We start from the raw sequence: 13,945 nt of genomic DNA, 5'->3' as shown, positions 1-13,945 counted from the left end.
ATAAGTTCTATAATCCCTGTGCCGCAGAATGCACCTAAACCTTGTGGCACCATGGCATGTAGTCGTTTCTTGAATATAAATATAGAGAGAAGTCAGCAGATTTAAGTAGCCGCTAGATTTCTGTTTGAAATCCTCAAAGATATTTTGCTCAAAGGTAACTAATAAATAGAATAGTAGCTATAACTTGATCTTTGTACTGGCACCATCTTTGGTGCTTCTGTCTTTCTAGAATCTCTTTTAATTTTTGCTACAAGCGAACATGCTGAGAGTATTGTTTACATACTGAAAACGGGGTCTATCAGGCTGTGGACGATATAACCAGGCAGATATCTAATTGCCATGACCCCATCCTAAGCCAGTTTTTTCCTTCCCCAAAACCGATACTGACAAGGAAAATTTCCATTCGTCACAACCCTCGAGAGTTCCAAAGCAACAATCTGAGGCTCTGTCAAATAAGACATAGACCAGCGTCTGAGCGGAGGTTGTTGCTAAAGATAGGGATCAATAGGAACATAATGAAAGTGCCTATCACGTGATGTTCAAAGTCTACTGCCGAAACCATCATCATAGTCTTGGAGGTTGTTGACGGACCAGAGCTTTCTACGATGCACGAGGTAATTCATCTATCACTATCTCCCATATCCAATCACCTCAATTCTCATTTCTATAATGCGCAGGAGTCGTATTTTGTTTACTCGGATTCTGAGGTAGCAGATTCCAAAGTAGATCCCACTGTGCGGTTTCAGCAAGGCATTGGATACACCCCTCGAGCTTTGGTTTGGGATTTCCAGGGTGGATTTGGCGCATTGAAACAATATTCCGGTGCTTATTCGGACAACAATAGTTCTATTCCAAGTCGAGATATTTGGGAAGGTGGTGAGCCGGATAGAATCGCCCGGAAACAAGTAACGACTAGCGAATATCAGAAATCACTCGACTCAGGAAACTTGACCGATCCAAAACTAAATAAAACCAATACCTTGTATTGGTCTGATTATATTCGAGTTGATTATCATCCCAAGTCGAAACTAGTCTTAAAAGACTGGGAATATGATCCAATACGATATCCCAAGGGCCGTCCAAGAGGGAGCGGAGAGTCTGATCCGACACCATCATCTCCCACATCTGCATCTACTGCTTCCTTCAACGGCTATGATATTGGTATCAGCCAATGGAACCAGATTCAAGCTGAAAATGATAAGGAATATCTTGATAGATCATTTAGACCAATTCTTGAGCAATGTGATTCTCTGGATGGCCTAGTGATTTCTACGGATGTAGATTCAGCCTGGGGTGGTTTTACTGAATGCATGCTATCTGACATCATAGACGATTATTGTCCCAAAGTACCCCGCTTTGTATGGGGACTGTATGATCAAGATTTAAATGGCAAGAAGCTTAGCATATATGATACCATGTCAAGAATAAAGTCCACTGCAGGGTTAATAGAAAATAGCACCTTGTTTGTACCGCTTTCACTACCAAAACTAGATCAATTTCCTGCGGAGTTGTCAAAACAAATAGGACTACCTCTTACTACTTGGCAGAAAACAGCACTTTATAATATGGTTTACGAGCCAATGTCGGTACTTTCAAGTCTGCGGGGCAATTCGCGCGTCTCTATGTCGACACTAGCAAACTCGCTCACTAATGGTGCAGAGGAACGGAAAGTAGTTACTGCTGTTTCTGCCACTTCAAGCCTACCGTTGATTGACTTTTCAACTGTACTTACCATGCCTTCTTTGACTCCTCGAAAAAAAGTGCGTGCTGCTCGCTACTTCTCAAAGTATGCTGTTGTAAGATTGCCAAAGCCCACTCCATCTCTCAAACCTGCAGTCAACAATTACGGGATTGTGGATCTTAAATCAGGTGCTTCACCTTGGGACTTTGTAGACCAAGTTGCTAAAATTGATTCGAATAGAACTGACCTTCTGGAGAAATACTTCGATAAGCAGCAGTTGCTTGATCAGGGTACTTTAGAACGAAACCTTTCAGAATTGAAACAAGAAGACTTTCAATTTGCACAACCATCATCATTTCCTTCCGGTATAATTACTGGTACCGACTCTTTATACTCAAGCTTTTCCATCACCACTGAAGCTGGTTCGACTCTTACAGATATGGCCAACTTTGTGTCGCGCTTCGACCGAGGTAGTGACGAGCGCGAGCAACTTAAGGACACGCTAAGTACAATGTCTGAGGGATATTCATGGGGCTATGAATTTGACTCTGATACTTCTGACGACTAGAATATATGTATCTAACGTCTAAAACTTTTTATAAAAATTAGCATAGTCTGCAGCAAATTAATTGTTGGCAATAGTATCTTACCTCTCGTTCCGGCAGTCTCTAGATTTTCAGCGAAGCAAAAGATATAGAGTCTAGTAGATCTTTAGAGCCTAGAGCCAGAAAGTCTTGCTCATAGGTCCCTGCATGGACCCTGCGCTATTCTCGCCGATCACGAAAAATTTCAGCCGTTCATCATAAGTAGAAGCACCAGGGGAATCTTCACCTTCCCTTAAAAACTAGCACTGAGAAGATGAGTTTGTATAAAGAAGCAGCTCAGTTCCTTGATAGCAAGGGCCAGTCGGGAACTTTGCGTACCATTCTGTACTCCAAGTATGAAAAAGACAACAAGAAAACTTTAAAATGCGATCCAAAGCAAGTGTATGCGTTGGTGTCCGAGACACTGAAATATAAAGCTCTTCTGACAGATGTGATTAAAGCAGCGGGTCTTTTAAAAGCAGAGAAGCGTCTTACGGCTCCAGTAGCGCTTCTAATGTGCCAAGATTTGCTTTTATCGAAGTCGGGACGGATCAATTGCGGAAAGAATCCCTTGAAAGACGCAGTGTTGAGGCACAAAACACGGCTCAAAGCAGAGCTGGTAAAATACAAAATTAAACACAAAATTCAGAGTACAAGCTCAGTGTCTGTAGATGATGAAAGTAAGTGGGAAAGATGGATTGATTTGCGGGTTATTGGTTGATGAACTAACGATTTTGGCAGCACCAGTTCGATGGATTCGCAGGAATAACATAAAATGTCAAGAGGACCCATTGGAGACCTTTTTTTCAAATTATGAACGTGTCGATACTATCGACAAACTGACTAGTTCCGGCAAGATATTTATAGATCCACATGTGCCCTTTTTGTATGGAATTCATCCATCAGAGAAAGTATCAAAAATGCCTCCCTATCAAACAGGAAAGATCATCATACAAGACAGAGCTTCTTGCTTTCCGGCAACGATTCTTAACCCCAAGCCTGGTGATATTCTTGTGGATGCTTGTTCTGCTCCAGGAAATAAGACTACTCATTTGGCCTCATTCGTTCAAAATACGAAAAACTCCATAACTGCATTCGAAAGAGACCCGAAACGAGCCGAAATCTTGAAGAAAATGGTCGCCATGGCCGGAGCTGGCAGCTGTGTCAAAATCAAAGTAGGCGATTTTACAGAATGCGACCCTTCTAGTTCAGAACTCAAGGATGTTACAGGACTAGTTGTAGATCCATCATGTTCAGGGTCAGGCATTTTTGGCCGAGGTTTTGAAGAAGAGAATAATAAAGAGAAAGATGAGCAGGCTGATAAGTTTCGACTACACAAACTATCAAATTTTCAGTTTAAGATTGTGTCACATGCTATGAGCTTTCCCTCTGCCAAGACAGTGGTGTATTCAACCTGCTCTATACACGCAGAAGAAAATGAGCAGGTGGTTAGAAAACTCCTGGAAGACCCTGATATTAGAGCTCGAGGTTGGACTTTGAGACGTAAACATGGCGTGTTACCCAATTGGCATCGCAGAGGCTGGCCAGCTGAATTTGAAGGCATGGATTCTGCTGAGGAACTGGCAGAAGGATGCGTTCGTGCTCTTCCCAAAGAAGACGGCGGCATTGGTTTTTTTGCAGCCTGTTTTGATCGTGTCACAACTGACGGCCATAGTATTGGTGACCCAGTTGAAATAAATGGCCCGTCTACTCAGGGAGAAGAAGACGACGAGGAGTGGACCGGATTTGATTAACACTAATACTTGGGCGAGTTGTGGCTCTGGAGCCTGGTACTTCGTCCCATATCCTGGTGTTCCTGTCGCTGCATTTGAGCTGGTTATGCCTAGAATCTAAATTAATTGTATTCTGTCATAATTCTGGCTCCATAGTTTAGCATTTATCGTTAATATAATGGAATTATAGCACTGGGTAGAGAACACCGCTCTCTTCCATATAACCTCCACTGGGCAGTGGACAGGGTCGCCAGTTTATTTAGATGTAAGAAAAGTGAAATATTATGTTATACGATAAGTTATAGTCATTAGGTCATTAGTTAGCAACGGATCTTATATTGGTAGCAATATTGGTGAGCGCATCACATAGAGTATGTTTATTTCATTCCAAGTCAGTGGCAACCACAGGAGTACTAGTATTTTCAGGCAGAACAGGTGCGTCGTTTTTAGACAACTCACGCTTCCGGGGCCTCAACTTGAGCTCCAAGAACTTAACTGCAGTATATGCCATCTTAGTCCTGCAAACACTGCATTCTCCATAAGTAGTGGTAGCACGAGGAGATATAGTTAGCGCACGAAACACACATTTTGAACAGTAAAAGTGACCACACACAGTTATTGCAACAATTTTTGGAGATTCAAAGCAAACACAGCAGGTTGCTTGGCGAAACCCTGCTCTTTCGTTCAGCTCTGTGGGAGCATCATTTTTCAACTGTTTGGTGGTGAGAATGCCATCCTCCTCGTCATCGGCAATATCAATTACTTCTGCAAAGTCCATACCATCATCAGTTAGGTCTATAGGTGAATAAGATGAAGTCCGTGGCATTTCAATCCTTTTCTGGTATGCTCTGCGGTCACGAGCCAGAGAGCGGCTATCTCCCCGATCCCTGGTTCGTAAATTAATACTACGACTAGATCTTATTAATTCTGGTTGTTCGGACCCAGACCCAGTGTCAACTGGAATTACCTCATCGTCTGCAGATAGATCTTCTGCAGCAGCACCCTGATAGTCTTGGTCAACTGGAGCAGCTGGCACAGTATCCGTCGGAATTGGATAGATCATATTACCTCCTTCTCCTCCAAGAGAATCTAATCGGATTTCAACCTCGATTATTTCGGGTGGAACAGCATTATGATCTTGTTCGGTATTCTCACTGACGGCTGGCTCCAACAATTCAGCTACAGCTGAACTGTCACCCATAGGTACTGGATCAGATCCTCTTACTAGTCTACCAAGTTCAGCCAGACTGCTCCTTCTCCGGCGTTTGCGTTTTGGTGATAAGCTGCCAACTTCATTGTCATTCTCAGGGTTAGTACTAGTAGATTGACTCTGTGAACTTTGAGAGTATATTTTTCGATGTCTGTGTTGTTGAGAAGTCTCAAATAGTCCTGTTAAATTCCTTGAGGAGTCTCCTCCTTTTTCAGGGGCCTCGTCATTAGTCATGGTATTCTATCAATAATGATAAAGTTGGTTTCAGAATCACTGCCTATTTATCCCTTAGCTGCTATTATCACTTATAGCTACACTGAGGCGTCTGCAAACCGCAAACTCCCTTTCCAGACTAATCGTTCGATTTGATCACTTTTGCCTCTCTGGCTTGAAGTAATATAATAGAGAACAGAAAATGAGAAAATGAGGCCCCTTTTTCCTATAATGCGGACTTGGATTGCATTACACCATAAGCTTTACCCTAACATCTATCGCCGATAAGCTTTTGATAACAACGGTTTTTGACGAAAGGATATAGGAAACTGACTTTGCAGTTAACTCTCTTTATCACTAGCACATGTTGTTCCTGGTTCGTTCTATTTCGCTTCTTCAGAGCCATAAACCACTACCCCCAGTAATCTCTTGTAGATGAACTGCTAAAAGGGCAAGAATGAAAACAAAAAGATTAACTTAAAAAAACTACCGTAGATCATTATGTTCATGGATTTGGCCTATATACTAAATATCTTACAGTTGATCATCTGAATTAGAGTCTAGCAATAATGTCGTTAACGACCTCTTCAGTAGTGGAAGAACCACCCAAGTCAGGAGTGGCAACCTTACCCTCAGAGAGGTTGGCATCGACAGCAGCGTTGATACGAGAAGCTGACTTGGTATGACCAAGGAACTCAAGCAAGAGAGCAGTTGAACGGATGGTGGCCACAGGGTTGGCAATTCCCCTAAAAATTAGTGGTTAGTATTTTAATTCTGATATTCCCTCGTATAGTCACTTTCATGGTTGATAACAGTCTAAAACGAATACTTACTTTCCCTCAATATCAGGAGCACTTCCGTGACATGGCTCACCAATAACGAAATCATCACCAACATTGGCACTGGGGACAACACCAAGTGAACCAACAAGAGCAGCAGCTCCATCACTCAAAATATCTCCATAAAGATTGGGAGCGACAACCACATCGAAGATCTCAGGATCACGGAAGAGCTTGTAGACCATGGAGTCCACAATCTGTTCGTTGATGTGAAGGTCGGCTTCAAACGAGTCCCTCTTGGCCTCGTAGAGGTCTTTGATGGTTTGACGGAAGAGACCATCAGAAACACTAAGGACATTGGACTTGTGGGTGATGGTGACAAGAGGGCTCTTGTGGAGAGAAGAACCGGGGTTCAACTCACGAGCCTTTTGTCGTTGAATGGCCAATTTGAATGCGATAGCACCAATTCTCTCACTGGCGGTTTGAGAGATTCTCTTGATAGCCTCGGCCACCTTGGTACCGTCAGCAGCATCGAAAATACGCTCTTCCTTAATATATAAGTCCTCAGTGTTTTCACGGACAATGACCAAATCACAAGGTTTGTCAAGCTTGGCAACCGACTTAACTGGACGGACATTGGCATATAAACCAAGCTTCTTACGAAGGGCAACAATGGGAGAAGAGTAACCTTCGACCTTCTTAGAAGGAGAGCTGACAGCACCAAACAAACCACCATCACACTCGTTCTTCAAGATCTCCACAGTCTTATCAGGAAGAGCTACACCAGTACTCTTAAAAAGTTCGAAACCAGCATCGAGGTTGACAAATTCAAAGTCCAAACCATCCTCCTTGGGCAAGTTCTCGAGGATTTTACGACCAGCCTGAATATTAGTTAGAACGTGAAATTTTAATGCCATTGGCCACAAAACATTCCGACAGACTGGCTATAATATTACCAGGACATGTAAAGTGCTGACCCATAGACAGTCAGTTAAGCTCTAAGAACATTTTTTCACAGGGGACAACATAGTACTTACAGGAATGACTTCACGACCAATTCCGTCACCGGGAATAAGACCGATCTTCAAGGTCTTGGCAGCAATTGCCGAAGAGGAAAAAGCACGAGAGCCGGCAAGAATTGATGAGGTCAATCGAGTAGAACGGAGCATTTTTGACAACCGATGAATTGTTTAGTTAGAAAACTAGCCAGTAAAAATCAGGAATATCTGAAGGGCCGATTTCGGTCGAATGACTTCGTAACCCTTGCCGCTGAAAAAATTCATGTCATGTGACTTGAGAAATACAGGTGAGGGAGGGAGGAAAGACAGAAAACTCCTCCAAATATCAGCTGTCAGCTAGTAAAGTGTTTAGTGAGGGGCAGAACGTCATTAGAAGCTGAGAATCCTTCGGAACAAAAATAATTTGATCTTATAACATTTGTTGTCCACATTGGTAAAAAACAACCTGGTTTCTTTATGTACAAAAGTACTTTATGCAGGAATTATAAAGTCTAGCGCCAGTCAAAACTGGTGACAATTTAGTTTCTTGAGGTTCTGACCATAAGAATAAATGAGAATGAGATAATTTTATTTGTATCTCACTTACTCATGGCTTGGAATGTAGTAAATAGGGGATATAGCGGAAAAGCTCAAACTGCACTCTGGCGAGCCTATGGGTGCACTCTTGCATCCATGAGCCAGAACCCATGCCACCAGATCGGGATACTAGTGGACGCAATCAGCAAGAGGATACTTTAGTTTGGCTAATTCAGCTTGAATCTTCACCCGGAAATACGGCTTGAGTTCGACCGTCTGGAGAAATTAGATAATGGTCGGGCGAACCCATGGTTGCACTCTTGTGTACATGAGCCAGAATCCATGCGACCAGATGGGAATATTGGTTAGTTATACACGATCAGCTGGAGATAGTAGTCTGGATATTCGTCCTGGATTGTTTATTAAATGTGTATTGAATGTGCTAACACTTGCTGTCAGCTGGAAATGCCCATATTAAGGTGTGACCTGGGGCGGACACAAATACTAAAGGAAAATTAGAACACCCATCACTCGCAGATTTGTTTCCTTGGGCCTTGCGGAATATGTTCAAGTGTTGGTGGAGCTGATCGAAGTTCAGGTTTAATTTATATGTTTGAGCCTATGATATCAGCCGTTCCTCAATTATACTCACTCACATCTGCAGCTCCCCCTGATTTTGCCACTATCGGCTACAGCGAGTCTCGGCTGCTGGGCAACCTGCATGTAGTAATAACAAATTAAGTTTTACCACTGAATCACTGAATATAGGCGATAGAGAAAGTTGATAAAATGAGCAGTTCGTAGGAACGATAATTACATGTATATGTAGTTACAATATGGCGCGGCGACCCTCATAGTAGCCATAGCTATCGCCATTTAGCCATTTCGACTATTATCTCTAGCATAACCATCTCACCACGTGTCTTGTGAGCATATATACAACGCATTTATAAATAAATAATTATAAGGATGAGATATTATGATTTCATTTTAGGTTGTCACAAGAGCCCTTTTTAACTGGATGGCATCCTTAATTGCCTGTTTCATACTTCGTCGTGCTATTAGCCTTTTCTCCAACTCTTCTGACTTAATTCTGGCTAGATGTAGGATGGACGAAGGGACGCCTGCTAGCCGTGCAACATTGAGTCCGTAAGATCTATGAGCTATACCTGTTTCCAATGTAAACAAGAAAGTTATCTCCTTACCAAACTCGCCATCTCTTTCTAAAAATCCCATGTGGTGGTTAGAAACAATGCCAGGATATTCGTTTTCAAACTCTGCCAGCAGTGGATAATGAGTAACAAATAGTGTAAGTGACTTAATATCTGTAATAAAGTGGGATAAAACTGCGTGTGCAATGCCCACACCATCCATAGTGCCAGTGCCTCTTCCAATTTCGTCCAAAATCACAAGCGACCTCTCGGTAGCATTGTTAATTATATCCACACATTCTTTAAGTTCGACCATAAAAGTAGATTCACCAGCCAACATATTATCGTATGCACCCATTCGAGTATAAATAGCATCGACAATGCCTAAAGTAGCACTCTCAGCAGGCACGAAACACCCAATTTGGGCCATTATACAAATCAACGCTACCTGCCGCACATACGAGCTTTTTCCGCCCATATTGGGCCCAGTGATTATCAAACTTCTGTTAACGTCATGAGACATGTCTACACTATTTGGGACAAATGAACCGCTAGAGAGAAGCTGGTCTACCATGGGATGCCTTCCGTCTTTGATTTGGATGTATGGTGTATCCACATATTGAACACGGGTGTAATTAGAATTTGAAGATGCCGCTGCTAGTGACATAAGACAATCGATCTGCGAAACAGCTGATATCACTTCTCTAAATTGCTCATAATGGTGAACAAGATCGTCAAGGAATAATGACAAAGCAGAATCACATTCTAACGATAACTTTTCTCGATGGTACTCTTTTTCTTTAAGCAGTTTTCGCACTTCCGGTGTGTGGTATCCGTGAGCGTCTTTAGTGCTGCCCCCGCGAATCCAATCTTTTGGAACTGTTTTCGCCTTTGATTTCGGGATCAAAACCAGGTAGTTTGTGAGTTGTATTGATTTGTACTCCAGTTTTGGCATATCCAACTGTTTTCGAAGCAGTTCAAGGTGATCAGACAGCTTCTTATCGATATCAGCAATTAGCAATTTCTGATCAGTAATGTTTTCATATTCTTCGAAATCGTCGTCTTTAAAAAAGTCTTCTTTTCTATCCTCTTTGGCAGCAGCTGGGCTAATATGGGAAAGAGCTTGGATAACTATCTCACGGCATTTGGGCAATAAAGCAAATAATTCATTCAAGACTTTGGATCCAAACCCAACCTTTTCAGGATTAAGCTCAGAAAAGGCCACCGAAATTTCTCGAAGAAAATCAAGCGTGAAATACAGCTGTTTACGCGTCGTACGCTTATAATATAGACGAATTAATCCCTTCTCCATATCAGGTAATCTCTTCATGATCTGTGCAATCTTGTGTATTTTATCTGGATAGCTCGACACCAGCTCAGATACTGCTTCCACTCGAAGTTCTAGTTGCTCACGATCTACTAAAGGTTTAGCCAACCAGGACTTTAATAGACGCTGCCCAAAAGGAGTACGAGTGTGATCTAAAATCCAAAACAGACTGCCTTTTTCTGAAAAGTTTGTTTCATTTTGAAATATTTCTAAACTTGTGAGGGTATTAGCATTGAGCAGCATATGATTTCGACTTGTAAAAGTTGTGAAGTTGTTCGTCAGGTATAATACATCTTGTAGCTTGAAAGTTTCAAGATATCCTATCAACGAGGCAAGAGACAGTGATGAAAGCGAGGTGAGGACTGTCGGCGGAAGAACTGACTCATTTCTAGCATAAAAATTATTAATCAGAGAAGACGCTTCCGCTTCTTGAAGTTTTGGCCGACTTTCAACTCGAATTGCCGAGTCAGCAGCGTGCTGGGTGCCTCTTATGGAGAGTCTTTTGATCATGGTGTCGACGCTAGTCGGTACCTCACCCACGATTAGTACTTCACATGGTTGAATATGAAGCAACCTGGTTTCAAATTCAGTTAGCAGAGGAGTATCAATAAACTCATCTACAATGATGTCACCAGTTGAAGCACGAACTGCAACTAGTCCAAATGATAGTGGTGACAACGGAGTCTTCTTCTCCCCCGTACAAACACAAAGAATATATCCACCCGACATGGACAGAGAACTGAACTGACCCTGGGATTGATGTTGGAATTCTTCCAAAAACGTTCCCTTTGTGTGCATGAAGGTAAGTTCTCGTTTCATTAGCTTGCTCTTATTGCTCCCTGCAGACTTTATAGCAGCTGTCTCCATCTGCTGCACAACTCCCACCTTGAATCCTTTGTCTACCAAATTACGTACTCGCCTATCTAGAGCTTGTATGGGGAACGAGGTGCTGGCGAATGTTTTATACAGATGATCTGTTGGGTGGGAGTTATCTATGCTAAGCTTACCGGGAACAGCATTCCATCCAAACGCCTTTGCTGCCAACACAGCATCATATCCATAGATCTTGTATTTGTAGCCCACCTCGACAAGAATGATGGCATCAGGATAGTCCTTTTTAAGTGCCACATACTGTTCATCCATTGGTGTCAATTTCACATGACCGGTAGAGCACGTAGTGCCTGACTTTGTAGCAGTACCAACGCCACTTGCAAAACGGCCAAGCGATATAGCACTCGAATCGCTACTATTTACGTCATGGTCCTGTGCGCTGCTGTCATTGCCATCTGCCCCGACCTCGGAATTATCTGTATCTTCCCCTATAGCTGTACTAGAGGTACTGTCTCCAGACGTTTCACCAGGTGTGGCATTAGCATCTGGCCCATTCTGTCTCAACCGCTGTCTAATTTTCTCGAGACTTCCAGGCTTGCCCAACTTAGCCAGAAACAGATCATGTAATTCCTGCTGTTCCTGAGAAAGTGGTTCCTTTTTTATATTTTTGGATTTTGTAAACTGATAGGCTAACAGCTTACTTCTCGGATTAGATTTCCCACCATTCTGCAAAGAAGCACTGGCTGGCTTCGTCCTGATTGGATCCACTGACCTACTCTGCACATGGTTGGAATTCTGCGACTCGGACGCTTTTATCCTTTTATTTGTAATGATATGGTTATCTGAATCAGACTTTCTAGTAGGAGCAGACCGTTTTACACCCCGAGAGGTAGGTTCTTTAGTTAGTGAGTCTTCCGCCGAATCAATCTGATCCGCCACCATATTCTTAGAACCCCTGGATACCCGAGAAGAAGCATCTGACGACACATCAGCAACGTCATTTTTGGCTTCTACAGTCTTAACAGGTCGTTTGAAAAACGAACTTATCGAAGTCTGCTTTTGTTTGGACTTGTTCATTGTCCGGCTCGCATCTGATCTGTATCTGTCACAAGCCCTAATTAGGAAGATATGTGGATAAATATAAAATCACGACCTGAACGCGACAGCCTTTACCTGCATGCTGCAAACTTCAGGGGTGGGATAAAAGACCATTGAAGTTTGTTTTTAACCGCATTTTCTTTGTCATCTCTGGCTACTGCTTTACAAACAATAAAGTTTAGGTTTCAAATGGAGTTGAAAGTCTGGTATATTACTCTCTCATGGCGGTGACGAGTCGAGCTTAGCGAAATATGACAGTGAATCTAAGTTGTTGGGTATGGGTCAGAGCCCCCAAACAGTAGAGCCCCCAAATTGTAGAGACAGGGTCCACCTCGAATCGAGTGCCGCGCGGCACAACGCGAAAAAAAATTTAGATAGCGCGTGGCTTCTTCATATCTGGCGGTTTGCTAGCCTCTTGTTAGATACACGTACGTCACACTCCTGTATATCGTACTAACGGAATTTAAGCACTGTCGTCTTTTTTCCGGTTCGAGGCCTATCGTATCTTTATTTTTTATTTGATCCGATTCTGTAAACTAGATCTGGACACAAGAAAAAAAGAAGTTCAGAACTTAATTTGTTGAGGTTAGTTCACAATATTTGGGCTATTTACATTATTTTTGGTGGTCAAGGTCACAAGACGTGTATATAAGCGTTATCTCGAGCATAAAATGCCTTCAGACAGTTCACATATTTCCATTCAGAACTCGCCCCCAGTGGCGGTTCTGGCCTATTGTATGTCGTCGATTATGATGACTGTTACTAATAAGTACGTGTTATCGGTTGGTCATTTCAATTTCAACTGTATTCTTCTGGCAGTGCAGTCTTTTGTCTGTTTGATTGTTATTCTTGGTTTGAAATCTGCTGGTATTGTCAACTTCCGTAACTTCAATTCTGGTGAGGCCAAGAAATGGTTTCCTATTTCTGTTTTGTTGGTTGCTATGATTTACACTGCTTCCAAGGCTATGCAGTACTTATCTATTCCTGTTTACACTATTTTCAAAAATGTGACCATCATTCTTATTGCTTATGGTGAGGTTCTTTGGTTTGGTGGTAATGTCACTCCCATGGCTTTGTTATCTTTCCTTTTGATTGTTCTTTCATCAGTCGTCGCGTCTTGGGCTGATATCACTTCTGCTGCTCCTGGAAGTGAGTCTGCTGCCTATGGTATTTTCAACCTGGGCTATTTCTGGATGTTTGCCAACTGTTTGTCCAACGCTGGTTTTGTTTTGTTCCTTCGTAAGCGTATAAAGTTGACCAACTTTACTGATTTGGATACCATGTTCTACAACAACTTGCTGTCCATTCCTGTTTTGCTTGTTGGTTCTATTATTTTCGAGGACTGGAGCGCTGAGAATGTTGCTCTTAACTTCCCCCCTGCAACCCGTAATGTTGTCTTCTCTATGATGATTCTTTCTGGTCTCTTCTCTCTTGGTATCTCGTATACATCTGGTTGGTGCGTTCGTGTTACCTCATCTACCACTTATAGTATGGTCGGTGCTCTCAATAAACTTCCCGTGGCTCTGTCTGGTCTGATCTTCTTCGACACTCCCGTAACCTTTGCCAACTGCTCTGCCATCTTCCTTGGTTTCCTTGCCGGCATTGTCTATGCTGTCGCCAAGGTCCAACAACAAAAACAGAAGGATAACATCCTCCCTACCTCCAACAAGGCCTAATGTATCAAACTTGTGCCCAGTTGATCTATAGATGCACTAGAAAAGGCTTTTAAATAATACCGTAATGCATGGCTTATATATATCTGGGTTGAAAGGCTTGCCTCTGGCGGCTGGGGCTCTGCCCCAG

At 42.6% G+C, this 13,945-nt stretch overlaps 6 protein-coding genes across 6 annotated transcripts; 3 read left to right on the top strand and 3 right to left on the bottom strand.

Annotated features, from left to right (window-relative positions):
- Positions 1–605: 605 nt before the first annotated feature.
- On the top strand, positions 606–2,249 carry DML1 (Dml1p; the record flags this gene model as incomplete). The annotated part of the gene is made up of 1 exon (XM_018882255.1): positions 606–2,249. The coding sequence occupies one exon, from the start codon at positions 606–608 to the stop codon at positions 2,247–2,249; it is 1,644 nt and encodes a 547-aa protein (XP_018736650.1).
- Positions 2,250–2,936: 687 nt separating this feature from the next.
- On the top strand, positions 2,937–4,019 carry RCM1 (Rcm1p; the record flags this gene model as incomplete). Its single annotated transcript, XM_018882254.1, has 1 exon — positions 2,937–4,019. One exon carries the CDS (start codon positions 2,937–2,939, stop codon positions 4,017–4,019), a length of 1,083 nt encoding a protein of 360 aa, XP_018736649.1.
- Positions 4,020–4,380: 361 nt separating this feature from the next.
- On the bottom strand, positions 4,381–5,442 carry SLX8 (SUMO-targeted ubiquitin ligase complex subunit SLX8; the record flags this gene model as incomplete). The annotated part of the gene is made up of 1 exon (XM_018882253.1): positions 4,381–5,442. One exon carries the CDS (start codon positions 5,440–5,442, stop codon positions 4,381–4,383), a length of 1,062 nt encoding a protein of 353 aa, XP_018736648.1.
- Positions 5,443–6,250: 808 nt separating this feature from the next.
- On the bottom strand, positions 6,251–7,117 carry LYS12 (homoisocitrate dehydrogenase; the record flags this gene model as incomplete). Its single annotated transcript, XM_018882251.1, has 1 exon — positions 6,251–7,117. The coding sequence occupies one exon, from the start codon at positions 7,115–7,117 to the stop codon at positions 6,251–6,253; it is 867 nt and encodes a 288-aa protein (XP_018736647.1).
- Positions 7,118–8,725: 1,608 nt separating this feature from the next.
- MSH3 (mismatch repair protein MSH3) lies at positions 8,726–12,121 on the bottom strand (the record flags this gene model as incomplete). Its single annotated transcript, XM_018882250.1, has 1 exon — positions 8,726–12,121. The coding sequence occupies one exon, from the start codon at positions 12,119–12,121 to the stop codon at positions 8,726–8,728; it is 3,396 nt and encodes a 1,131-aa protein (XP_018736646.1).
- Positions 12,122–12,813: 692 nt separating this feature from the next.
- Positions 12,814–13,818, top strand: VRG4 (Vrg4p; the record flags this gene model as incomplete). The annotated part of the gene is made up of 1 exon (XM_018882249.1): positions 12,814–13,818. The coding sequence occupies one exon, from the start codon at positions 12,814–12,816 to the stop codon at positions 13,816–13,818; it is 1,005 nt and encodes a 334-aa protein (XP_018736645.1).
- Positions 13,819–13,945: the final 127 nt, after the last annotated feature.

Source organism: Sugiyamaella lignohabitans, chromosome D, assembly GCF_001640025.1.
Source record: "Sugiyamaella lignohabitans strain CBS 10342 chromosome D, complete sequence".
In the NCBI taxonomy this organism is placed as follows: domain Eukaryota; kingdom Fungi; phylum Ascomycota; class Dipodascomycetes; order Dipodascales; family Trichomonascaceae; genus Sugiyamaella; species Sugiyamaella lignohabitans.
This window is presented reverse-complemented; position numbering and strand designations above follow the sequence as displayed.